Below are 27166 nucleotides of genomic sequence, written 5' to 3'. Positions count from 1 at the left end.
GCGGAGGCCGGAACTCGCGTCCCGGAAGCGGCGGCGGCGTCAGCGGGACATGGCGGCCTGAGCGCAGCGCTCAGCCCTCTCTCCGCTCCGCAGGTGCGCGGGGGCCGCGGCGCTCGGGCCGGGCCGGGCCGGGGGGCGCGGGGGCAGCGGGGCCGGGCCGGCCGAGCCGGGGAGGGCGCTGCGGACGCTGCGCGCTCCGTCCCGTCCGGCGGCGGGGCCGGGCCGGGGGCGCCGCGAGGGTGCGGGGACCGCTCCCCGTCCGCTGCCGAGGTGGCCAAACTCCGGGCCTGGGGCCGCGCCGGCACCGAGCGGGGAGCGCTCCACAGCCCCGGTGCCGCTGCCCAGGAGCGACCGCCCCGCGCACTGAGCGCTGGCCGGTCCGAGCCGCGGGCCGCTCCTCGGGGCCCGGGTGTGACACGGTGTGACAAGAACCGGGCTTAGCCGAGCTAATCCCGGGGGGGCCGGGAGCACACGGGCTCTGCCCGCGTTCCCCGCTGGAACCGCGGCGCCCCGGCTCGAGCAGCAGCCACCATCGCGCTGCCCCTGCTGCTGCCGGGCTGTCCTGAGTGAGCGCGGGCAGGTCCGGACACTGACTCTGTTAAGGGGTAAATGGTGAAATCTTGCATATAAATTGATTTCTTTTTTCCTTTTGCTTTCGCAGATCAGGAAGTGTCTGCAGCGCGTTGTCAAGATGCAGTATTCCCATCACTGTGAGCACCTGCTGGAGAGGCTGAACAAGCAGCGAGAGGCCGGATTCCTCTGCGACTGCACCGTGGTCATCGGGGAATTCCAGTTCAAAGCACACAGGAATGTGCTTGCCTCCTTCAGCGAGTATTTTGGGGCCTTTTACAGAGACGCATCTGACAACAACGTTGTCTTGGATCAGACTCAAGTGAAAGCTGATGGATTCCAAAAGCTCCTGGAATTTATTTACACGGGAAACCTAAACCTTGACAGGTAACATGCTCTTTAAGGGGAATAGGGAAATGAACTTTGTGGTAAGGCAAAACTGGATTTTTTGTAATGAGGTCTGGAGAAAGAAATAGCAGTGGATGTGATGAATATTAACAACTTGAAGTTCACCTGTTTGTATGCTTTAAAATACCCTATGATATGTGAGTGCCAAAATAAAGGTATGTTGTCTGATATTTCACTAACTGACAGTTTCAGTCTCCTGCTGTTTCTGTCTGCTTTGGGGGAGATTAAACATCCTGCATGATAACCAGGAGAGGGAAGGACAAGTGTTGTGTGGGGGTGAATTACAGTAGTCCTTTTTTTCCAAAAACACACAGGAACTGTGAATGTGGTAGAGACCTAAGTCTGAGGGATGGATAAGGATAGGCAAGGTTTTAAGAGTCACATTTGTTAAAATTTGCATGATCTGTTACTTAAAATTTTATATTACATTGCCCAAAAGGAGTCACAGAAAAAGTGTTTGCCCTCATTACTGCATTGACTTTGTGCCTGTTGTGTTGCTTCACATACAGTGAGGATGATTTTTCTTTGGAGTGCCTTTTTCTCAGCAAAAGAGATGTCTCTCATGAGGGAGGTGTGGCTGTGTAGAAGTAACCAGTCCAGGATTTTTTACTTCTTTCTCAATGTCTGGTGTCAAATGTAGGCTTAAAAACTTTTCATTTCTGAAGTGTGGAAACTCACACTCAGTAATTTAAGTACACAGATGCAGGGTGGTGTTTTTAATTAGTGTTTTAATTTTTTAGTTTTTAATTGGTGTTTTAATTTTAATACAGGCATTAACAGCAGCAGAGCTGAAGTTAGTGATTGGTGCTTTGCCAGTTACATGTGAGCAGAACTGTGCAGGGTTCTTGATGTCCATCTGTCCATCTTGCACTCACATAGTACAAGATACTGAAACAGTTGTACTCATATGGGGAGTAATTGTGGCAAGTTGTTTATTGTTAGAATGAGGTTGTTTACCACAAATCTCTCTTTAGAGGGCTGTAAATCCATAAATGCACTCATGGTACATGTTGCCACCTTTTCCAGATCATTTTTTCCTAAACCATCAAGGCATGTGTGGCAGGAACTGAAAAACAGAGTGTAGTGGTTTAAATGAGGATTTCCTTGTATTACTGGTTTCTGTGTGCAGCTGATACAGAATTAAGGCTGTTTGCAAATCGTTTTATAAAACAAGATTAATACCTACCATGGAACTGCTGAGGTGAATGCACTGCCAGTGAATTACCTGAGACCTTGGCCAGAAGATTTATGAAATGATGTTTTATGTATTTTATTTTCCAGTGTTTTGTCCCTTTGTTCTGTTAATTCTGAGCTGTTTGGACCAACAAGCCCATGTTTGGCCTCACCACCTTACAAGTTGACTTTTAACTTAAAATTCTACAAGAGGCTTGTAACTAAAATAAAATGCCCAGTTTGAGGGTCTGCAGACCCCACTAGACACAGACCTGCAGTTCAGGAATAACTGACAGTTTAGAGCCTTGTGACACCACAGCACCGAGAAATTAAATTAAATGTTGCTATGTGTTCTCAAAGTTACGTTTTCTGACAGTATAACTCTTCTGCAGCTCTGTGTCTGTTTGTGATCCACTTGGTGCAGAACAAATGTTTACTTTGTCCAGAATGTTTCACCCTAGTCTTGTTTCCTTGCAGCTGGAATGTTAAAGAGATTCACCAGGCTGCCGACTATCTCAAAGTAGAAGAAGTGGTCACTAAATGCAAGATCAAGATGGAAGACTTTGCTTTTATTGCTAATCCCTCTTCCACAGAGACATCCAGTATCACTGGGAATGTTGAAATGAACCAGCAGACCTGCCTCCTGACTCTCCGAGATTACAACAATCGGGAGGAGAAGGAAGATGCTGCTGCTACGGAGCTGGTTCCACCCCAGGCAAAGAAAGCAGCTTTAGAAAAGAAATCTCCTCAAGCCAAAAAGCGAAAGAAGAATTTCAGCCCCCCCAAAAGCACGGAGAATAAATCCCTACACTATCAGAACGAGGTGGCTGAGAACACATCCTTTGAGATGTTTTTAGATGCAAATAAGCTGGCCACCCACATAACAGAGCAGGCTGCCCAGGGCAGTGATAACTCAGAGCTGCAGCTGGCAGCGGTGGTGGAGAGCGAAACGCTGGCGGCACAGGACATCCTGGCCCAGAGCATGGCAGCCAAACAGAAACGGGGGAAGCCTCAGCAGAGCTGTGCCCTGAAGGAGCACTGCATGTCCAACATAGCCAGTGACAAGAGCACTTACCAGCTGGAGAGCTCAGGGGAGGAGCTGGAGCAGAAGTTCTCCAAAGCCAAGCCGGTGTGCAACACATGTGGGAAGGTGTTCTCCGAAGCCAGCAGCCTCCGGCGGCACATGAGGATACACAAGGGGGTGAAGCCCTACGTGTGCCAGCTCTGTGGGAAGGCCTTCACCCAGTGCAATCAGTTGAAAACACATGTAAGAACTCACACAGGTAAGCCACTGGCCGTGTCTCGTGGGCTGTGGAGGCCTGGGATCACACACAGCCTGGGAATGCAGGACTAGAAAGATTCTGACTTCTTCCTCTTGAAATCTTGTCTGCTGTCGCTGTGCATGCAGGGGTAGACCCAAATAACATGAAATGTTTCAGCATTTTTCAGTACTAAATCATAGTTTCAATAGCTGGAGAGGACTTCATTAGTCTGAACATTTTGATTTCTGGAAAGACTTAGGAGAGCTGGCTGCCCTTTAGCTCTGTAGAGTGGTGGAATGCCCAAAAACCACTGTCAGTAGAGCGTGAAAAGTGAGCTGTACTTGATACAAGATTTTCTGTTGCTTTTTTTTAAACTTGAAAACTTAATATATGTTTGTGAACAAGAGTGGGGAAAAAATTCGGTCTTATAACTTGTCCCATAGGGTCTTCAGAAAGGTAGGAGGTTGGCTGAATTGCTACAACATTTGGGATTTTATTTCATAGATGTGCAGCTGAAATGTGTGATGGTGTTATATTCTCTGCATTCAGTGACATTACCAGGAGCTTATGTCATATCAAGCATCCAAGAGAAATCACTTAGGAGCACTTAAATATTTTAATCCAGTATGTCTGACTTAAAAAGGTGATGAACAATTAATTGGGAAGATGCAGGGGAGAAGTCCTGTGCTTGTCTTTCCATATGTTCTGTATGTTGGAAAGCTCTGAGCAGAGGTCACAGTTTTTCCAGGAAGCTGTGAAAATGTTGAGGAACAGCTGCAGGAGAACATCCTGCTCTTCCTGTGACCTAGGGAGAGAGTTTCAAATTCTGTCAGACAGGGTCTAAGCAAAGATTCACACACGAGGGGGAGCTTGATTGCAGGATTCAGGGACAGTGCTGGTAGGAGTGCTGGCTGTACTTTGTACCTCTGAGGGTATTGTCCTGGGAACTTTTGCAAGAGTGGGGAGAGAATTCCATGGTGTTGGTTGCTCAATGGCATGCTAGATGTCTTACACTTTTACTTTTGAAGTTATTATGTACCCTATTTACTCATGAGATTTGATTGGGCACTGCACAGAGTGGCAGAGAAAGGCATTTTTATACTTTCCAGGACTGTAGAGTTGCACAAGCCCTTACAGGAGACAATTCACCTCTAAGAGGACATAAATAGTCCATAAATAGTACCATTCTGCACCAGACACTAATGAGAAATTAGGGAGCACTAGACTGTATGTTGAAGACCTGTTGCTGTTGGACAAGCAAGAAAAAGCAGATGATTTGTTAATTTTAAATATTCAGAATGTTAAACAGACAGAACCAGCAAAGACTCTGAAACTGAAGTGGCAGCATTCTTAAAATAATGTGGAGAAGCTGTCACTATTAAAAACATTACTACTTTTTTCCCCCCCCCCAAACATAACGTGTTAAAAAATAGTCCTGTTATCCTCTGTGTTCTAGCACGTTCCACTTCAGTGGACTGATTACAGGATTTTCCAAGATGTTGTTTGTAAGAAGTATTAGAACAGACACCTGAGCTTTGGTCAGGTCATGGATTGCAAAGCTTTCTTATGTAAATACAGAGAGCACGAGGGTGTTGTTTTTCACCAGGGGAGAAGCCATACAAGTGTGAACTGTGTGACAAAGGCTTTGCCCAGAAGTGCCAGCTGGTGTTCCACAGCCGGATGCACCATGGAGAGGAGAAGCCTTACAAATGTGATGTCTGCAACCTGCAGTTTGCAACCTCGAGCAACCTGAAGATCCACGCCAGGTAGGCACAAGTGAGATCCTGCAAGTGCTTATCCTTGGGTTTATTTAAACAGAAACATTTACTCCAGTGTGATTTCTGCTTCTTTTCTCATGGGACTTCTCTTACAATGCCTAACAGAATAATTGTATGGATGTAGTTGCTCATTAAGGAGGAGATTTATGCTGGATGAATGTACAGCCTGAGTCTGGCATCCTTCTTTTAAACCACTTGTAGCCCCAGAGAGGAGAGAGTTCTGTGGTGGGAAGTGAGGGAAGTTCTCACTGCTGTCTGTGTGGGCCTTTTGGCAGTTTTGGCAGGAGCAGGAATGATATTCCCATGTTAGGAATCATCATCTTACATTTCAGTACCCTAAAGTGCAGAGCATGCTGAGTTCCTGTCACCTGAGCAGGGCCTTGGTTCAGTTCAGCTGCTGTGGGAGCCACGGATGTGCCGTGAGTTCTGCTCCCAGGACCTGGCGCGCTCACACCAAGCTCACTTGTCACCTGTTTGCCGTACCCCAGAGCAGTGGCAGGAGGAGCAGGGGACAGAGCCCTCCCTGCAGCCGTCCCTCAGGCTGGGTGCTGCTCATGTGTAGCATCCCATGAACTCTCTCCCCTTGGTCAATCCCCAAGCCCTCAACCCTGGAAACATTAACTCCTCACCATGGAGTCATCCCTCCCAAAGGGAAAAACAGTCTCCCCATGGACTTGGTGTCGCAATTTCCTCGGGTTTCTCCTTCCCCTGTCAATGCTTGGTACCCCTGGTGGCTCCCTGCTACCCCTGGAGTCCAGGCCCCTCTGCCCACCCCTTCCCCTTTATAAACTGCCTGCTCCATGGGGTTTTCCTCTTTCCCTGGGTTTGTCCTTTGTCCTGTTACCCTGCTGGAATAAACCCTTGCAAAAGAGCCTTTCTTGCCTCTATGGCTGAGCAAGCTGCGGTGAGTGTTGAGTGGAGATTTGACTGCATTGCCTGAATGTTCACTCAGCCTTTTGACAGGAGAGGCTTGCTGGGGACAAGAGATGGGCAGCAGCACCCACCACTTCCACTGCCACATTTTTACTCCCAGCCACGTTCCGTGTCGTTGCAGGAAGCACAGCGGGGAGAAGCCGTACGTGTGTGACCGCTGCGGGCAGCGCTTTGCCCAGGCCAGCACGCTGACGTACCACGTGCGGCGGCACACCGGGGAGAAGCCCTACGTGTGTGACAGCTGCGGCAAAGCCTTCGCCGTGTCCAGCTCGCTCATCACCCACTCCCGCAAACACACAGGTACCAAGGGCTCCTGGAGAGGGGCACGAGCCAGAAATCCACCTTGGCATTGTCACCCAGCTCCTTCCTCATGTTGTTTTTCCTCTGATTCCAGTTTTTGTCCCATTGGACATTATCTCTGTTTCGTTTCGTTTTGTTCTTGACGTGTGTTCTGGTTTATGTATTTGTTCAAGTTTGATAAGGAAGTGAGTTTTTTGGGAGGTTGTGGTCAAACCAATCAGTGCTCAGATTTGAATATTGTCACCTGGTGTGGCCACTGAGGACATGGATACACCTCTGAGAACACAGGGGGTCAAACCATGACAGTATTGAAATAACAATGTGCTTGTGTTTCCTTTAGGAGAGAAGCCATATATCTGTGGCATTTGTGAAAAGAGTTTTATTTCCTCTGGAGAGCTCAATAAACATTTTCGGTCCCATACAGGTCAGTTTTCAGACAAGCTGCTTCCTGCACCATAAATTATAATCCGCTTTTACACTTTTTCCTTTAAAATACACTGTATTGGTCTGTACTTGAAAGTAGAACAGTTTCTTAATTTATGTATCTCTGGGTTAACATAATGTAAAGAAAATATTCATTAACTTTTTTAATTGCCTTCAGAGTAGTATCTGTGCCACAGCGTAGGTGTTGATGTATGGTTGAGGCTTTACTTAAAATGTTTGTGTCCTCTTGCTTTTTTTTAAACTATTATTTTGGAAATAATTTTATTTTAATAGAGACACAAACAAATTAAAAGTTACAAAGTTGTATTTCAAAGTAGAACATTGAAACCTGTTATCCTATGTCTCTAACTGGTTTTTTTTTTTCAACATCAAGATTGTTCTCACTGCCAAATCAATTTTTTTCAGGTGAAAGACCATTTATCTGTGAAATGTGTGGAAATTCCTACACAGATATAAAAAATCTTAAGAAGCACAAAACAAAAGTTCACACAGGTGAGTTCCTTGTGCAAAGAAAGGTTAAGAAACCACATCAGCTCTTTTTCCTTCCATGCTGAATAAATATTTTTGCTCATCCAAGTCTAAAGTTAGAAAACAAAGGAATTTTGGATAGTAATTGTTTTTAGGGCCAAAAGCATCTATATCCAGCCTTGTTCAGCACTGGCTCCATACTCCTTGTTCTCTGTCCATCCTTGTGTATTGACCATAAATGCCTTGCCTGTGTCATATGGAACAGGGAATAAATGGTGTCTGTGTACATCTGGACCGGGAGGGAGAGGGTGAGAAAATGATCCCTGTGCAGAGACAGTGTGGAATTTAGGAAAGCCCCAGTGCAGCAGGAAGCCAGTGCTGAGGGCAGGGCAGCACTGAGTGTGGAGAGGGCCTGGCAGAGCTGGAGGGGTGATCTGGGAGAGCTGCCAGGGCAGGCCAGCTCTTGTGGAGAGACAGCAGGCAGCCAGGAGTGCCTCAGCCCTGGAATACCAGCTTTGGAGCATGCTTTGGTAGAGGAAGGGTCAGATATCTGATGTGGCTTAGTCACAGAGCCATCCAGGAGCAGTGGCTGGCTGCATTCCAGCAGAAAGGCAGCAAGGAACCCACTAAAAGGGTTTCAATTAGGAGTAGAAGGTAATTTTTTAAGTGACTGGATAAAATCTGTAATGCATCCAGCTGGCATGGAGTTAAGAAATGTTGTCTTCCAAAGAAGCTTACAGACAAATGATACTTTGTACACTGCTGTTTCAGTTAAAGGAGAATGCTTGGATGTGGCTCTGGTTCGGAGACTTTCTGGGGTGGAAGGAACATCTCCAGGAAACTTCCATGATTACATTTTCTCCAAAGATATTTTGTTCACTGTGATGTTTAGGGTTTGTTATCTTCTGTATCATGCCAAGTAGAGATCAGGTTGGAATGCATCATCCTTCCAGCTGTAACACTACAAGCAGCAGCAGATGTGATTGCCAATGTTTACACTGTACTTACAGCTGGCCTGGCTTTGCAGCACATGGAAGCACCAATATCCCAGCTGCCCAGGCAGCCTGTGACACACCAGGTGTTGGCTCTGACAGTCATTGGAAAGGGAATTCACAGCATCTCTGCACAAGCTTTTGAACATTTCTTTCTGGGTTTTTTTTTTTGTTGTTGTTTCCACAGGACCTGAAACTTCTCCTGATTCTACTGCACTTGACAATTCTTTCAACGAACAAGAATCCATTCAGAGCCAGAAAAGTCCTTTATCAGAGTCCATAGATGTGAAACCCTCTGAGATGTCTTTAGCACTTCCTCTCCCCATTGGGACTGAAGACCATCAGATGCTGCTCCCCGTGACAGGGAGCCAGTCCCCTTCATCAGAAACATTACTGAGATCTGCTGTGACAGGATATTCAGAACCTCAGTTCATTTTCCTGCAGCAGTTGTACTGACAGAGCAGTGCAGAGCCATCCAGGTAGTTTGGTAGTGAACTTGGAAATGTTTGGTAAGATGAACACAAACAACCAGTCATGCTCTCTGAATTGGACATGTTCTTTGTTTTCCTGTGTGTAAAGACACCTGTAAGGCATTTCCATTGTGCAGTGCTGGACTGTGCTAATCTACAATCAGATTTCTATTTGTGATTAACACTGATTTCCAGGAGATGATTCCGGCAACACACCTGCCTTAAGAATTCTCTGTTACATATGTTAATGTACTTTGGAGTTCTCTTCCCATGTTCCTGCTGATTTGATGTGTCACAGTGTCATTTGAGAACAGATATTTTAAGCCATAGTTGATAGTTTAGGGAGAGTAACCCAGAGGTGTAGGGAGAAATCATAATTTGGATGTATTAGTAAGCCTGCACTGCAAGGTGCTGGAGTGGTCCATGGTGAAGGCAGGGCAGTGCTCTGCTGAGGTGCTTGCATAGGTTTGCTGCTGGCTGCCAGAAGTGCCATCTTCAGGTGGAGCCTGACCAGAGGGAAAGGTTTGGGTGTATTTTCCTGACAAGAAAAGTAAAGGAGGGTTAATTTTTGTCTGAAGTGTGGCAAGTGGGAGGGTCCTAATGGCATGGATACTTCTGGGTCTTCTTTACAACAAATTGCCTTTGTTTCTTTGTTTGAAGTGAATCCAATATTGTTGTATCTTGTCCCAGATTTATTTTTCACATCCTTAAAACACTGTGGGTTTGGCACAAATAGCAACAAAAGGAGAACTGGGACATGCATGTAGTAGATGAGGCGAAAAGATGCAGTGAGTTAATTAGTGAGGCATGAATCAGAGGCTGATGATCCTTTTTTTTTTTTTTTTTTGCTGTAGTGCTGCTTCTTGTGCTAGACAAGAGGTACAAAAGAGGAGATAAATCCCACCCTTCACTGTGAAAATAATAAGTGAACACTAAATGAGGAGGCATTGAAGAATAATACAACAGAGCAGATTGATATTCTTCCAGGAAAGATTTTGTTAGAGTTTGACCGATTTGTTTTCATTAAAATCTTTTGTGTTGTTTTACCTCTCATGTCACTTGCCCACAGTAACTGCACAAAACTGATACCTAGCAAGGCCCAGGTAAAGACAGGCTTTATTACTAGCAACAGACATATTTAAAAAGCAACATTTTAATGTCTTGGTAGGGTCATAAAAGACTAGGTGACAATAGAAGTACTTTTCTACTCCATTTTGCCAGTTTGTGCCATTAACAGTTGTAAGCATTATTTATGTAATCATCAGACAGTAATGAAACAGTCGTGATACTGTACCAACAATGCATTTAAAGCTGTCCTTTGTTGGTTATTTACTTGGTGCTAGCATTTATTTCCACCGATGCCTTTGTCCAGACGCTGATAAATAGAAGAGCGTAGAAGATACCTCTTAACTGATTCCATTCTACGTGGAGTAATAATTAATTTGCACCTTAATTAAACAGACTTGTGAAAAATTTCTTGAAGGATCTCATTTAAAGAGTCTGAAAATTGTCCCTTGACTCCTGAGTGTGACTGTAATTTTTTTCTCTTCCTCCATGTTTGTATTTGTAAAGTAATAGACCTTTTGCTGCTTTGTGTTGATCATTTTTGTATGGGGCATGTCTATAACCTGCTGCTTGGTCACATTTTATGCTTTAATATATGGTAGATTTGCTGATGAAGCCTACCATGGCCAGCAGGAGTACAGCCATGTTCGACAGGAACATCCCTAATGGAGGAGTCACTCCCACTGTCCCCACTGGAGATAGTTATTGCAGGGCCTTTAATTCCCCTGCTTGTCTGTCCCACAGCACTTATGAACAGCTGATGTTCATAATGCTGGCAAAAGACAAAGGATAAAGTTCTCTGGTATTTTATTTTTGGCATTTCCCTTTGTCTTCCCTCTTGTCTCTTTCACTTCTGTTGTTGGTGTAGCCCCTGAGGGATTCCTCAGCCTTTTAAGACTGAAGAACCACAAAATTGGGATCTTGACTGTGTGTAGCTTGTACTAAGCTTCCTCCTTGCTGTCTCTCTCTGAAAGTAGAGCAGAAATCTTGGGATAGACATAGGTTTAGTATGAATACTGAGAAAGAAAAAGCTGTACAACTGATAACTTGCATATTTAAACAGCTTTGGAAGACAAACTAATGATATGCTGCTGATACCTGAGGAAAAGCAGCTCAGGATAAACATCCAGGATAAATGACCAAGAGAGAGAATAGCTCTGGAGAGAAACCTAAACAATAACTACATTCCTACATAGAAAATGCATTCCATAACAGTGTTTGTTTAGACTGGTTTTATATTTCTAAAATTATAGCTTATTACTGTATTCTTAGATTTCAGACTTTTTTAAAAAATACAGTGCTTAGATTTATACAGGATTTGTTTAGATACTTATAACAGTAACAGTTGCTTTATTAGTCATTTAGTTTTCTTTATAGACAAGAAGATATTCATTATTTTTTACAAGACAACAATTTTAACCTTTCTTAATAGAATACACAGGCTTGTAGTTTTGTCTTGGAGCAATAATTTAGTGACCCTGCACTCTTGAGTCCCCATCTGAAAATCTTGATTTTTATCCTCATCTTTCATGAAGATATCTCAGCTGCTGAGGTATGATCTCTACCAACTGTATTCATTTACTAGAATATAGATTTTAAATAAATAAATATATATAAATATATATATATATATATATTTGTAGGTGTGTTCAGGCTGTAGGTCTGAACCTACACCTGTACCTTTTGCCAATAGATGCATGGAAATCAGCTGCACATGTAAGTCCTAGGCTTAAGGGTTCTGGGTTCATTTTGAAGTACAAGGCTTATAACAGTATTGGCAATTTCTGTAAGGGATTCATATGGGAGAGCATGGAATCTTTTTAGGCATGTATCCTTGCAAAAGAAAAGAAGGAACTTCAATAATTCAATGAAGAGTAATAGAAAGAATATGACATGTTTTGCCACACTGCTGTTTCAGTCAATTTTGCACTGAAGTTGGTGCAAGTTTTGCCTGAATAGCTTATCTGCATCTCTAAGTCTCTAAATTGACTGTTTGGAAGTACTTAGGTGAGAATAGCTCCTTGTATCACATTTACTTCTAAATTAGTGCCTCCAAGTGGGCACAAATGACACACATTCTGAAATCATGTGCTACAAAACAATTTTCAAGTACAGACAAGTCCCACATGAAGGATTTCAGGGCTGTGATCCCAGAGAGGCTCAATAAGCCTTGCAGAACTAAGTTCAGATAAGGACTAATAACTGATTTTTTTTTTGGTTAAATTATTTTTAAAGTATCTGCCATGTATATACAATTTTTCCTCTGTTATTTGTATATACCTCAACTCTCAATTTTATAATCCCCTGGGAAGGGAGGGAGTTGTACATATTTAGCCTGAAGTGTTTTATGTTAGACTTTAATAAACTTGTTTTATAATTTTCCCTCACCTTGTGTCTCCTGTTTATAATGCAAAGGGTAGCAACAAAAGCAGGAGGGAACCAGTCAGACACAACCCTTGTCCCCACCCTGGCACGAGGACCATGGGGGGCCCCTGGAGCCCACATTAGAATTTGGGGGACCTCTGCTGCACCCCTGCCCTGCTGGATCAGTCACTTGCCTTCATTTGCCTCCCCTCTGAAACTGGAGGGAAAATGCTGCCTTTCAGCAAGGTACAGCGAGGTCTAAAAGCTGAAAAATTGGTTTTCAGAGCAGGATTATGCTTGCTTTAGCCTTTGAATAACTCAGAAGAATGTGGCAAAAAGAATCTAGCCTATGCAAATTCTCTCATTCCAAAGAACACAAGATACATCTTCTAAGAATTTCAGGGTCAGAGGAAGGAAGAAATAAAAGTCTCTGGCACAGGCTTCTTTAAGCAATACAGGGTTTTGCACAAATAATTGTTTTAGTTTGCAGGAAGCTGTTTATACAGAACTTGGTAGGAATAACTCTGCAGCCCTTTCTTACAAAGGAATATCAAAACTGTAACACATGAGCTGTTTTTATGGATATTGTCAGTAATGAAGAGGGCTTTATGTGCTGAACAAGCTGCTGTTAAACAAGGGTTCAGATAGAGTGCAAATACTTCAAACACATATACCAGCACTTTTAGATGCCATTTTACCTGATATATTTTGACTGTGATATTTTTGCCATCTTATCACATCACTAAAACCAAAATACTGCTGTTGGTAGAGTTGGGTACCTGTTACCACCTCAGATTAACAGATGTCATTCATGCAAGTAAATTAAGACTTAATTTGAGTAGTGAAATTAGACTGAACTTCATATACCTGACAAGGGAAGGAAAGATACATAGAAAAAAATACCTGTCTGAGTCTTGTAGTGGTGTTTTTAGCAAGAAATTCTGTCACTAGTGTGTCAGTACTGACACTGTCAGAGTGGCACCTGCAATGATCCAGAGCAACAGCACACAGAAAGGTACCAACACAGGCTTATCTAATTATTTCAAAATTTAGGAATTTGGAATTATTTTATGAATTTAGGAAAAATCTGCTCATAGCAGAGATTCTTCTCAAGCCACCATGTTTGGTGTATGCCCAACTTTAGTTCTTGTTGCTGCATCCTTCCTGCTGAACAAGAGTTAAAATACAAGCTCCTCTCTAGAGCTGGGTGTTCACAGGGTGATGTATGGACTTTGTGCTCAACACAGTGACTGCAGGCTGGGAGGGCCCTGTGCAGGTGTGCAGAACAAACATTCCTGCTCTGGGCTTATCCCTGAGGATACCACAGGCTCTTGGAGCAAGAGCCTGAGTAATTTGTGTTTGGGGTGGGGGCAATGGAAAAAAAAAAACAACAAACCGACCAAACAACAACAAACCTCCAACTGCACCAGCTCTCAGAATTGCCCTGGTCATTTCAGCTGGGGAAGAGGTGTCCAAATGTCTTCCTACATTACCACAGTGATAATGCAGAGTCAGAACAGCAGCACTTACACTGCTGCTTCCCAGTTATTTGTACTGAAATTACTTTCTTACATTTTTCTCCTTGTGCTTTGCTCTTGTACATACACTCACAGATCATTCTGGTACTTTATGCTAATATTTAACAGGCACATTTAGGGGGGCAGAGAATTGCATTCATGAAAGGCTTGGAGCAAACCTCTGCTGCCCTGTTTGGTGACTTTTTCTGTTTAGGAACATAAATTAAATCACTTCTACAGGAATGAGCAGAGTGAATGGAAAAAGGAAACCAGCAGAGTGGTTCCCAAACTTACACAAAGTCTGTCCAAGCCATTACACAATGTTTACCATTACATGCATGTGTTGTCTTACTCGTGTAGGAATTGTCACAGGGCTATAATGATACAAATGTTTTTAGGCAGTTTTCATGAGATGAGAAGAAATGATGACATCAGATTTGGTGGTGGTTTCTATGTGTAGTGTAATAAACAAGTACGTGCTACAATTTAATCAAGTTTCTATGTATATCCCAGCAAAGTGGGTTCCCCAGCTCAAAGTTCTAGCATGGCCGTGGCTTAGTGCTTAAGTTCACTTACCTGGATTTCAAAAATGTCACTACTGGAAGATCAAAAGGATGCAATTGCTAAGGAAAAGGAAAGAGTTCATGGAGAACAGTGCTAACAAGTGGATTTACCCAAAGCTCTCAGCTTCAGCAGGAATCTGACTCTGCAGGATACCTGATCTGCTGCCCAGCAGCAGTCCTGGGTGTTGCTTTTGTCAGTCTGCTCTGCCTGGGTACAAACCTTTTCATAGTTACAGACTTTTAATAGAAGGAGCATGACTTAGTAACAAATTTGAGGTCATTTCTTTGATACTTTCTCTCTGTTGCCATTTCAAGCAGGTGTAGATTCCTCCTAGACTCAAACTCAAAAGAAACAACATGCAGCAAGTGTGATACTGATATAACCTACTTTACTAGAAACCAGGTAGGGAAAGCTCAGGCTCCAGGAGGGCTCCGGGAGGGTTCCAGGGGTGCCCGGGGTGCAGGATCGCTCACAAATACTCCGAGACAGGGACGATTTCCAGGCTGGCGTTGGCGGCGCCGGGGGCCACGGCAGCGCAGCGCGGGCTCCAGTAGCGGTGCTTGGCCAGCCCGTGGGACAGCTCTGCCAGGAGAATCTCCCCGTCCACCTTGTAGGGAGCCACGTCCGTGCAGTCCGGCTGCAGGCGCTCCACCGCGAGCAGCTCCGAGAATGCCTGGAATGGAGGAAACCGGGGATTTAACAAGCGGGGCTCCCTTTGGGCTGCGGTGAAGGCTCTCACATGGCACTTCGTCCTCCCAGAGGCTCATCCCAGCACCACCATATCATAACCACATTAAAAAGCCCAGATAAATCAAGTGTCTCGTTCACTAATTGCTGGAGTCATCCCAACAATAGAAAGACAAATTAGAACAATTGAAGCCCAGCCTTTTCAGATGAGTTCAGAGCCAAACACTTACTGCACAGGTGCTTCTGTCAAGTTTGTTCCCCCAGATGTAAATATGGGAAAGTGTCATGTTGGAATGCATTGCCTGTGCAAGAGCTACAAGTCCTTTGCCAGTTATATTGTTGTTTACAATGGACAACCTAGAAAACAGAGAAAATGTGTGCCAAACCATAGAATTCCCATCTCTGGGTTAAAAAATAAGAATTTAACAATGAATTAGTCTTATTGTTATATATAATATATAGAGAGAACTTTTTATTTATAATATAATAATTTATTTGTATCAAAGCCAGTCCTACTCTAATATCCTTTTCAGGTTGCCAAAGGCAGCTGGCCTCTGGACTTGTTCTATTTCTCAAAGCACTTTCCTGACTCTTGCAGCCAGGTTGTTCACTACTGAGATCTTCAGTGTCAGTGACTTTGCTGCATGGTGGCCAGGTCTCATCTCTAGTCTGCTTTGAAGCCCAAGCCTTGGCATTTATCCAGGCTAAGCTTTGATCTTTGTGCAGTGGCAGTTATTTTTATATTAGTGAACCTGCGAGGCTTTCAGAGGCACCTCGCAGCCGCCACCTCCTCAGTCTGCTACTTAAAACTAATGGCTTCAGGTAACACCTTTGATCAGCTTTCATGTCCTGCCGGCGGGGGTTTAACACGGCTGCAAAAGACACCCTGATGGAGAGATTACAGCTCTTCTAGGTTCACCCGGAAGCGAACTTAAACAGAGGATTTTCTTAAGTGTTGGAAGATCAGAACCAACAAATATAGTGCCTTATCCCAGCGTGGAATCTGATTATCTCAAAATTCTGAAGGCCTGCAGCTCTTGTTTTTGTTTGCGCACCACCGGGACCTGTGCTTCAAAGACGCAGAAAGAATGAGCAGATCAATCGCCTCACCCTCTCAGAGTGACTGTGAAAGCTGTGAGAGCTCTGAGCACACGTGGGGCTCACCTCCAGCACCCCAGGGTGTCTCACAGGTCTTGGAGCAGCTCAAACGGCAGCAGACACAATGCTTAAGTAAAGAAATCCCACCCAATCTCTCACGGGCTTTTTTTCCCCAAGAAGGAAAAATTGTCTAAAACATTTGGGACTTCCTGACTTTCCTGTTTTGATCAACATGAAGACACAGAGCTGTGATGCATTTCAGGCAGTGCAAAGTGCAGGTTTCTTACCTGCAGTCTCTGGGGGAGCTGTGTCAGTACTTACGCCTTCAGAGTCCTGTTCCGCATGGCCAAGGCCTCACTCAGGTAAATGGCTCCAACATCCTCTATTCTGTTTGCATCAAGATCCAGGATCTCCAGGGTTTGGTTCTTTCTTAGTAGCTCTCCCAAAAATTTAGCACCATCACAGATTATGTTATTACTGAAAGAAGATGCACGTTTTAATTTTTTTTTTTCAAATTGCTAAGAAAATGAGTTTCTAATGTGCCACATTTAATCACTCTCACCAGCTAAGGTCAAGGTATCTCAGGGTGGAGTTTTCATACAGGGCATCACACAGTCGCTCTACACCAAAGTTTTTCATTTCATGTTTGCCCAAATGTAGTTCCACAAGAGAAGAATTACTCCTCAGCATCCGAGCTATATGAACTGTGGTCTCTTCCTAGAAACATACACCCAATTTTATTAATCTGGACTTTAGGGTAAGATACTACAGTTGTGCCTCAGTAAAAGGGAGTTATGCAACTAACTGCAAGATCTGGTCATAAGTAGTGTTGATCCTTCTATTCTGTATATTGTATAAAAATAACCACAAAACAACATGTTAAAGCTAAAAATTAAAAACAAAAAAAGAAAAATACTATAGAGATATTTGCAGTTTTACAGTACTGTCCACATCCCTGCAAATATCAGTGAAGCATCAACATTTAATTATGTCTAATCAGTTTCCCTCCCTGCTATTGCTCTTAAAAAACTGAGTCAATCTTTCCTAACATTTGAAAGTATTTTGTAATGATGCTAATTATTTCATACAAGAATTAATTGGTCACAGTTTTTACTTGATCTTGGAGATCTTTTCCAACCTTAAAGGTTCTGTTAATTGTATGCAAAAGAAACAGGACTTCTATGGGAAAAAATATGTCCTGCCACTCTAAGACAAAGGAAGTTTGTTCAAAGTTGTCCTGTTTAGTTCAGAAAAAAATGTCCATAAATACATCAGGACTGAGTTGACTTATGCCCCTCTCTCTGAGCTGACTCCACAGTCACTCACACACCTGTTGGCTGGATAGCAAAGGACGATTGAGGTTTATGGCTTTGAGTGATTTGTTCTGAGTCAGGGCTATGGCTGTCGCTATCAGACACCGCAGGCCCTAGAAATGAAAATAAATTCTTTAGAGAAACATGTTCAGTGTATAGATCAAGCTACCAAATTGCTATTACTATTATTTCTGCCTTCATCTACTCTGGAGGTAGAGAGATGGGACTACTGCAGGCAACTGCTTACAGACACATAACAGATTTTCTGATAATACCAATGCCAACTGCCTATGGAATAGCAGAGTGAAATTAGACTAAGCAGCACAAATGACTCAGCAACTCAGAGAATAAAAGGCAAGAATAATGGATCTGAAAAATCCTTGTCCACTCAATTGATCCTATATTTTGATTTCCCTGATTTATGAAGCAATGTGTGTTACCCTAATATTTATCCACCATGTAAATTCATATTTAATATGAATCGGGCAAATTCAGATATTTTTTTACTATCCTTTTAATTTTCCATCTATTTTATATTTATGCTACTTTTCAAGTAGGCTGGGCTGTACCCAAAGCCATCTCATTTTAAACTAACTCTATCAATTCCCTACCAAGCTTTTGAATAAATCCTACACTGCCTACACTTCCCTTGTTCATGTATTCATAACACCTTCACACTTTCTGAGGGTTATTCCCCCTTCTGGCTCAGAAGCAAATTCTGAATTTCCAGGAGACAAATGTAGGCTTTTAAAAGGAAGCCACAACCTTGTGAGTCTCCCTGTGCACGGTATAGGAAGTCTCAGTGCCCAGCACCAGGAGGAACCACACTGTCCAAGAGTAAACTGGGTGCTTTTCTATTCAATTCAGCACTGCTGTCCTTATGTCCTTTATGGGCAAGCTCTGAGAGGAGCAGCAGAGCTATGGGATGAGTGACTTTCAGGGGTTGCAGCACTGCTCACTTTAGAAGGAAAAGATTCTCCAGGGAATGAGAAGTCCATTCTTCAAAATGAATTGTATAGGACTTAGCTCAACAGAAAGGAACAGCAGAAAAAAACCTCAGAAAATGTGCAAGCCAAGCACTTGAGTTCCTAGAGAGACACAGTGGCTCTAAAATATCCCCAGTTCTGACTTCACAGGTGCTTTATGCAATGTGCCTTTCCCAGCACACAGTGCAATATTATATATTCTGTTACCTCTGGCTGTCACAAAATCAATGACAACAGATGGCATTTCCCCCTAATTAAGCACTGCAGGACCCTTGTAATACCCTTGAAGGACTTATGTCTTATTGCTGATAATTTTACTGGGTTACTCACCACATCACAGTCTCCAAGATCCAACTTCTTTAAGGTTGAGTTGATTTTTAGCATTGAAGCAAAAAACATCCCACCTTGGTTTCCTATTCTGTTTCCAGTCATTCTCAGGTGCACAAGACTTTGATTGCTCTAGACAAAATTTTAAAAATGCATATATTCCTTTAAGATGGCCTGGAAAACAACACTGTCCTGTTTTTTAATGTGAATTTTGCTGGTTATCACACAGAGACAAAACAACCTTCTGGAAGAATTGTGTCCAAGTGATAACACTGGCTCAGCTCTTGGCTCAGGCTCCCCTCAGGGGCACCAAATATGAGAGTCTGCAAGCAAAACCCCTCTATTTGAAAACTTCTGTTTCTCCCAAGTTCATGAATTTCATCACACTCATGAAAATAATCCAGGCAAATATTTCTTCCTAAATTGGCATCTGAAATGCAAATTGCCTTAATACTAATTTAAATCTGGTAAGCCTTGTATGAGCCCAGCATTGTACATCTACTGCACAGCCTTAGTGTTTTGGAAGCCTGTCAAATTTAGTTGAAATCAGTTCAGGGTTCAAAGACTGTGAAGGAGGAAGAAAGAGCTCATGTGAGTCTCCTTTCACAAACACAACAAATCTTACAAACAAGCCTCATTTCCTTGGGAAACCACATTAAAAATAACAAACTTGAGTTTGCGGTGCTGCTGTAAGGCAAAGTTTTGAAAACATGTCTCAGACATCTTGAATCAAGACAAATATTGATGTCAAAGTACAGGCAAATTTAATTTAATTTTTGGAGGAAAAAAAAGAAAAAATGATGGCATTATATATCCTGTAGCATAGCATTTTTCACACAGAAAAACCCAGCTACAATAGTTGTGCTTTTTATAGACAATTATGTCTTTTTCTAGATAATGAATTGTTAATGGCAGCACAGTGCAACTTTCTCTTGTGTGAAATCTGATTTCTGTAGTGTGCCTTGGGAAACCAGGCAATCCCTGTGACACAGCAACATGCTGAATGGAGCAAAGACAGAGGCTCTTTCAGCCAGCTCTGATGTTGGCAGCACAGCCAGTACTGGTCATCAAAAGCAAAAAGATTAAAGGAGATGCCATTGCCTAAATCTCCCAGGCAAATACTCACATGGAGTGCTCCTGCTATCAGCTCTGCCCCACTTGTGCCAATGTCATTGAACATCAGGTTCAGATACTGCAGAGTGGAGTTTTCCTTGGGAGCAAACAAAGCAGGAAGCAATAAGAGGTTTTTCCCAAAACACAGCTGTATTTTCCAAAAAGGAGATACACATACAAAACTCTGCCCTTTGCAGCATTTCAGGCAGTTCGTGAGTTGGAGAAGTAGTTAAAGAATCCAAATTATGTCAGGTGATGAGGGCAAGGCATAAACTCTGTCATGGGGAGAGCCCTCATGGGCCTGAGGAGCCACTCAGGAACCCTGTGCATGAAGCAGGTGGCCAAGCTCAGATGCACAAATTCAGGCATTTTGTGAACCTAACAGTGCCCCTCAAATTCTAGGAACACAGGCACCGGGTGACAACTCACTATTTTCCACCTGTATCCCAGTGCTTACAATGAGAAAAAGGCTGCATTAAAATTCCCTATGTTTAGGTCCATAAAAAAGCTAACAGAGATTATAAAATAGCTGAAGCAAAGGCCCTGGCACACGTGACACAACCATTACCCCCTTTGTTGAATTGAACTGTGAGCCTAAAAGCCCCATAGTTTATTCCATCATTCTTTTCTCAGGAAAATATCCACAGCCAAATATCCAAAGCCAAATATCCAAAGGCCTTCTACCAGAAATTAAAAATCTCCACAGAGAATACAATCTGAGGTTCTAGTGATAGTCAAAGTTATTGGAATTTTGCCGAACCAGCTCATTCTTGTCCCCAATATAAATATTACTATGGACAAATAAATTACAAGTTGCTGAAAGATAAACATCTCTTGGCACCTGGAGGAATACTGCCATGGTCTTTGCTCCAACATCAGTCAATAAATTATAGGCAAGATCCAAACCTGAAAAAGATGAAGAATAAGGAACGTGACAGATGCGTATCTACATTGATTTCTGAACAAAAAAAAAAAAAGATGAACTAAGGCTGAAATCAAGACTGATGATGTTTTCTTGTACTAGCACAGCAATGTCAAACACACAGGGAAAAGCCTTACCTGTGACTAAGGGAGCTTGGCCCAAGACAGAGACAAGAACTGCAAGATCATCATCTGTAACTCTCGGCACAGGCACCAGGTGATTATTTCCAGCTAATTTTAATGTGATTCCTTTTGTACTTCTGCAACAACATAAAAATGTAAGCACATGGGGAGAAGTAAAATGATAGAGAGAAATGAATTCTCTCTCCAGATCAGAGGTGTGCCCCTGCCTGCCCTCCCTGGAGCTCTTGCACAGGGTTATCTGCTGCCTCTGCTTTGGTGACACCACCACAGGTGATGTGGTCCAGGCAGCACCTCAGCACTGCCCTTTCTGAAGGCACTGCTCAGCACTGAAAACAGGAATAACCACGATGAGGGGAAGGCAGATGGAAATAAAGATTATCTCAGAGGTTACCTCATCATCTTCTTTTTAATTGCCCTCTTTCCTTTATTTACTTTATCCTGCCCTCAGAATCAAAACTTGACACAAACCATTTCATTTTCTCAGTTTTTTCCTCAAAAAGGACAATTAACTTTAATCCCAGCACCATCCATGAGAAGAAGCAGTACCCAGACCCTTTAAGAGAGAGAATTTAGGTGGTTAATAACTTGGCAGGATTCAGAGACAACTCAGGGAAGCATGACCAGCTGGAAGGTAACTGGATGCAGCTGAGGCTTTTTAAACAGGAGTGAGACACAAAGAAGGGAGTTAGGCTGACTAAACACTGGATTTGGCTTCTTTAGGGGACAGAAAGGCACCGTCCTGTACATTTTTCACTTTTTTTGATTTCACTGCTTGTAAAGCTGCCCAGAAAGGATATATAGCTACAAACTTCTGCCAAGATGGTGTCAAGATGAGTCAAACCAGAACTTCAGCAGTAAATGTTAATTTTGATTTGTGTTTAAGCCTGAAACTGCATGAACTTTGTCATATTTCAATTCCTCATCCCGCTACCCCATTTAAGGCTTTCAGAACCATCTGAAACACCCCATTTGTTATTTTCTTACATTTCATCCTTTTTATCAGCTTCTTGAAGCACACGAGCAATGAAGGGGTTTTCAGGCTGGCTCAAATTTTGACAGGCCTGCACGTAATGCAGGTGAAGATCTGCAACAACCGACATGACCTGCTGGAAAACAAAACCAAGTGTTATTGTATCATTTTGGCAGCCTGGCAACCAGGAGGGATCTGCATAGCAATACAAGTGGGCTCGGTCTGGAAAGGGTTACAGCTTGTGCTTTGGAGTAACAGATACAGGAAAAGCATGAGGAAAACCGTGGGTGTGTTTTCGATGTGCTGTAGTTGGTTAGAGCACCGTGCTAATTATACCGAGGCGGGCCATTCACTTCAGAGTTTAAATTGATTATTCTTCTTCCAGCTCAGCGTACTCTGTAATAAACTCAGAGATAAAAATATCTGAGCTAACAGAGAAGCAATCCCTGTGGCAGCTGAGCCCCGCAGGCCTTACCTGAGCCATGCCCACCTCTCCCGTGTCCCCAGCTCAGTCTGCGCTGACCGGCCCGCCGTGAGTTCGGTAACCGGGCTGCTCCGAGCTGAGCTCGGTAACGGAGCCCGTTGCCAGCGAGGGTGTCCTGGAGCCCGTTCCCAGGGACGGTGTCCCCAGCCCGTTCCCAGGGACGGTGTCCCCAGCCCGTTCCCAGGGAGGGTCTCCCTTGCCCGTTCCCAGGGACGGTGTCCCCAGCCCGTTCCCAGCGAGGGTGTCCCCAGCCCGCTCCCAGGGAGGGTCTCCCTTGCCCGCTCCCAGCGAGGGTGTCCCCAGCCCGCTCCCAGGGACGGTGTCCCCAGCCCGCTCCCAGCGAGGGTGTCCCCAGCCCGCTCCCAGGGACGGTGTCCCCAGCCCGCTCCCAGCGAGGGTGTCCCTTGCCCGTTCCCAGCGAGGGTGTCCCCAGCGTGTTCCCAGGGAGGGTCTCTCTTGCTCGTTCCCAGCGAGGGTGTTCCCAGCCCGCTCCCAGGGAGGGTCTCCCTTGCTCGGTCCCAGGGAGGGTCTCTCTTGCTCGTTCCCAGCGAGGGTGTCCCCAGCGTGTTCCCAGGGAGGGTCTCCCTTGCTCTCTCCCAGGGAGGGTGTCCCGGAGCCCCCCGGGTCCCTCCCCTGTGCGGGGCTGAGCCCCCGGTGCTGCTCAGACCCTGAGCACGGAGTTGGTCTCCGAGAAACCTTTGTAAAGCTGTCCATGGTTACACGGATCAGCTGCTCCTTCAAAGATTCTTGTGCTGGCCCTTTCCAGCAAATAAATCCCTCTGGTGATTTCACCGCTGCCCTCCTGGGCAGGAGGGGGTGGGTTCCATTATTCTGCACTGCAGCACTGCCAGGAGCTGTCTGTGCTGGGTCTGTCTCGTAATCTCCTGCACAAACTTCCCCCAGGTTTGAAGAATCTCCCTGACACAGGGCGCTCAGACTGTCTGGACAGCCTGGGGGAGATCCCACAACCAGCTCTGCTGCTGGGCCTCCCTTTCCCGTGTTTATGTGAGGAACACCACGTTACAAACTGCACCTGCATCCTCCACCAGGTTAATCAGTGTCAGGATGCTAGATCTGACTGAAAAACGCTTGGATGCTATTCCTAAAGGAATGTGCACTATAAAAAATGTATTTGTTCCTTTGTTTCACTTTATATTTTATCGATACCTCCTTTTGCACAATCCAAGTTCTCCATTACAACCAAGTGTCACTTTTCCCTACCACAGTGGGAAGGGACATTGCACTGGTACATGCCCAAGCCTGGGTTCCTCATTATTGCTGGCATCTCAGAATTCAGGCAGAAAAAAGCAAGAACATGGAAACACTGACCTTTGTGTTGAATCATAAAGATGGAATCCTGACTGGAGGGACTGCTGCAGTTTTTGCATCATTTTTTTCTGTGTACGCTGGGTAAATAGGAGCTGCATTTGCACAGAATCCATATGTCACAAAGTGAGCAAAGGGCAATTTAAAAATGGATGTGATATTGTTCATGTCTTTAACTCCATGAACATTTGCTGTTCATTTGATAATGAACAATTATGCACTCTTGGGCTAAGGTAAGTGTAAGAGTATTCATGGACATCCTTATTTTGGGCCTCAGAATACACTTTCCTTTTTATGTAATGCAATGCTTTTTTCCCAAAGATTTTTTTTTTCACTGATGCAGTTTTCTTCTTGAAGGTTACATTTACAGAAGTAGCAATTTATGCAAAAGACTCACTTTCAGATTTCATTAATTTAAATTGCTCTCTGCTGCACTGTGCATACAAAGGAAATGAAAAAGCAAACTAATGTTTCTGCTAAGAAATAAAATTAAACCCATAAGAAATCTTTCCAGCACAGGAAACAACATCGATGTCTTTGCCAAAATTTCCACCATACTGTGAGGTATAATGTGACATTAATGAGCAGAATATTCTGTGTTCATCTATCAACAGTAATGCAGCTCCACAGAATTTTCTTAGGAGATTTCTTCCCTAAAAACAAAATTCCAAAGATTACTATTTAATTGACATAATATATCTTTTTAAAGACTGTGTCTAGATACCTGTGGAGGTGAAGGAACTGAAAATTTTAAATACCTTAACCTTTCTGAAAATAAATTCAGTATCTTTCCAGAGGAGATGTTTCTCCTGGAGTCATTGGAAAGATTATAGCTGGGACAAGATAAAGGAATTAAATATCTGCCAGAAGACATAAGCAAATTGCAGACAGGAACAATAGAAGGGCCAAGACCTTGTTCTGCTGCTATATGGAAATTCCACAGACTAACTGCTCCCAAATGCAGGACTGAAGGCACTCTTAATCTCTTTAGGTACCTGGTGCAGCATCAGGCCAGAACTGTCAGAACAGGAATAATATCAAAGCTCAGCAACTAAAACTCCTGTTGTCTCTGTGTTTAGTAATGATCCCAACAACATCACAGTTTATAAACCTTACTTATGCACTTTACCTCCAGAAACGATCAGTACCTTGGAAATATGTTTGGAAATATGGAGTAGGATTCCAGACAGGCCACACACTTCTACCAGAACCTGCATTACCATCCTGTCTTACAGAGCTGTAAAAAGCTGTTTAAAAGTATCTCCACACTTTGGCAAAACTGTTCACTGATGTTTTGACAATCTGCAGTTACAGCACTTTGAATGGCTGCAAGCTGGCAGTGCCTTAGTGGTACTGCTCATCTCTGACATGGCTTGGTGACATTTGGGATGTGTCTGTGTATGGCAGGCTTATTTGAAAGCAGTGGGTCTGCAGGATGCAATTTCTGCCATGATTCTGGTTCTGACACATCATAACTCCTTTGTTATTAAAAAGAACCATGACAAACATAATATTGCTACAATTCTTGCATGCCAAATCTATGTGCAACCATGTCTTTCCACAGCACTTGACAGGCAGACAGCTGCTTGTCCTAGACACAAGATGTCCTTGTCTAGTTTTTATTCTGTACTGCTCAGATACCCTTTAAGCCCCAGAGTTTCATCTGCAGTATACACAGAGCATCGAGCTAGACTGTGCAGGTTGAAAATGCAGAGTGGGTGGGAGCAGAACCCTTTGTTCAGTTCAACTGGCTGGTCAGAACTGCAGTGCTGCCCTCCCTCCCCTTGCCTCAGGGAAGCTGGTGCATCCTGAGGGAGCTGATGAGGAACCAGAGTTCCATCTGCAGGTAGTGCTCTCTGAATCTGCATCCAGGGCATGGGACTCATTTCTGTTTGGCTCTTGATTGATACTGAAATCTCATTAATATGCTCACTGGCAGGAGAGAGCTGGGACTGCAGCAAAGTGGGACGGCTCTGTTCTGATTTTCCATTTTGCTGGGTAACTGAGGCTGTTTTGATTGTTTGGAAACATCTACTGAAATTTTTTCACCCTAAATGAAGGCAAAGAGGGACAGAGAGAAGGATGAATCAGAAACTGCCAAGGAGGAAACCATTGGAAGAGAGATTTCTGGGCAGATTGGCAGATTAACAAGATTTTTAGTAGTGGTGATAAAGGAACAAAAGCTTTTTAGGGGCACAATTGGCATGACAGAATAATAAGAGGGCAAAGACTGAGCAGGGGGATCGGGGGCAGGGGAGAGTTTGCCAGCAGTGGGTCTGTCCTGGGCTCTGGAGCTGAGAATGAGGAATCCAGCTATGAAAGAACAGGAAACCCCAACACTGAACTTGAGTTCAGTTAGGAAGATTTCAACAGAAAGTGGACATTAAACATAAACTGGAGAGAAAGGTTTAAGAGGGAAAGGATTAATTCAGAGAAATTCTCACAGAACAGATAAAAGATAAAATTTCCAGTTGGATCAAAGGTGGATTTGAGGAGGAAAACTGCATGAAGACAAGTGATAAATAGAACAGGTTGGTGAGATGCTATTAAACAGACATGATGGTTTTTCCTCATTAGAACTGTCCTAGCTTAACTCACTGCTTGAAAATCTCTCTTGTTAGGCCTAAATGAAGCAGGGGTTCTTTGCTTTATTTCAGAGGTTTAGGATCCCACACAGCAATTCCCTGCTGCCCCTGACCAAGAGACTCCAGTTCAACTCACATTTCTCAAACCTAGGGGAGCCAAGTGCGCTTCTCGAGTGGAGCTGAAAGTGGAACCAGGAACTCCAGGGTGACTCTTACATGAAATTATGGATTAAATGATCTATAGATATCAGCACACTCAGCTGCTGGTTATAGCCCTGAACAGGAAAAAGCTGATGTTGGAAGGGTTGCATGGACTGAAAGCTGAATATTGATCAGCATCTGCAGGGGAGAACTTGCTGAGGGGGCCTTAGCAAGTTAGGAATGATCCTGTTGTGCCTCTCCTCCAGGAGATTGCTGCAGCATGTAGAGATGCTCAGAGCTAATTGAGCAGTACTTTATCCCTCAAGCTGCCTCAGGATTTCTCTAAGACTCCTCACTCAGTGGTCAGATCTAATATCTTTACTTCCTAAAATACCTTACCAATGAATAATCCCACTGCAGTGCTGGAGCTCACGTGTGGGTTAACATGCTCCATGACACAAGTGACTGTGCCAGAATTTGGCACTTATTGACTGCTCTGCAACCAAAATTCTTGTTAAAGCAGCAGGACATATCTCTGATTTAAAGTACCATAGCTTTTTCCTTTCCCCTAAGACTTGCAAAGACACCAATTAATTGTTTCTTACCTTGATTTTATGCTGATTCTCTACACAGGACTCAGCTACACTATGAGATGGCATCAAGGGCCAGAGCAGAAGCAGACCAGCTCCTTCTGTATTCTCCTTCCTGGACTAATCTATAATGTTGAGTTGTTGGGATGGATGCCAAATCTCTCACTTACGTT

The 27166-nt window shown here is 43.8% G+C and overlaps 2 protein-coding genes across 3 annotated transcripts; one reads left to right on the top strand and one right to left on the bottom strand.

Moving 5' to 3' along the window:
* The first annotated feature begins 52 nt into the window (after positions 1-52).
* On the top strand, positions 53-12250 carry MYNN (myoneurin). The gene is made up of 8 exons (XM_036388812.1): positions 53-93; positions 662-957; positions 2629-3434; positions 5020-5179; positions 6246-6424; positions 6765-6848; positions 7274-7360; positions 8516-12250. The coding sequence occupies exons 2-8, from the start codon at positions 692-694 to the stop codon at positions 8782-8784; spliced, it is 1851 nt and encodes a 616-aa protein (XP_036244705.1). The 5' UTR covers positions 53-93; positions 662-691; the 3' UTR covers positions 8785-12250.
* LRRC34 (leucine rich repeat containing 34) lies at positions 9897-22428 on the bottom strand. 2 transcript variants are annotated; one of them, XM_036388813.2, is made up of 12 exons: positions 22343-22428; positions 21882-22003; positions 20892-21013; positions 20674-20738; positions 19846-19929; positions 18723-18851; positions 17424-17519; positions 16656-16810; positions 16415-16570; positions 15226-15352; positions 14696-14981; positions 9897-10830 (listed from the first exon to the last, which is right to left on the bottom strand). In XM_036388813.2, the coding sequence occupies exons 1-11, from the start codon at positions 22349-22351 to the stop codon at positions 14778-14780; spliced, it is 1269 nt and encodes a 422-aa protein (XP_036244706.1). In that variant the 5' UTR covers positions 22352-22428; the 3' UTR covers positions 9897-10830; positions 14696-14777. The 2 variants fall into 2 exon arrangements, with proteins under 2 accessions (XP_036244706.1, XP_054371885.1); XM_054515910.1 differs by having other exon boundaries at positions 21882-22000; positions 22343-22425.
* Positions 22429-27166: the final 4738 nt, after the last annotated feature.

Source organism: Molothrus ater, chromosome 10 (assembly GCF_012460135.2).
Source record: "Molothrus ater isolate BHLD 08-10-18 breed brown headed cowbird chromosome 10, BPBGC_Mater_1.1, whole genome shotgun sequence".
Classification (NCBI taxonomy): Eukaryota; Metazoa; Chordata; class Aves; order Passeriformes; family Icteridae; genus Molothrus; species Molothrus ater.
The sequence above is the reverse complement of the archived record's forward strand: the minus strand, read 5'-3'. Positions and strand labels throughout refer to the sequence as shown.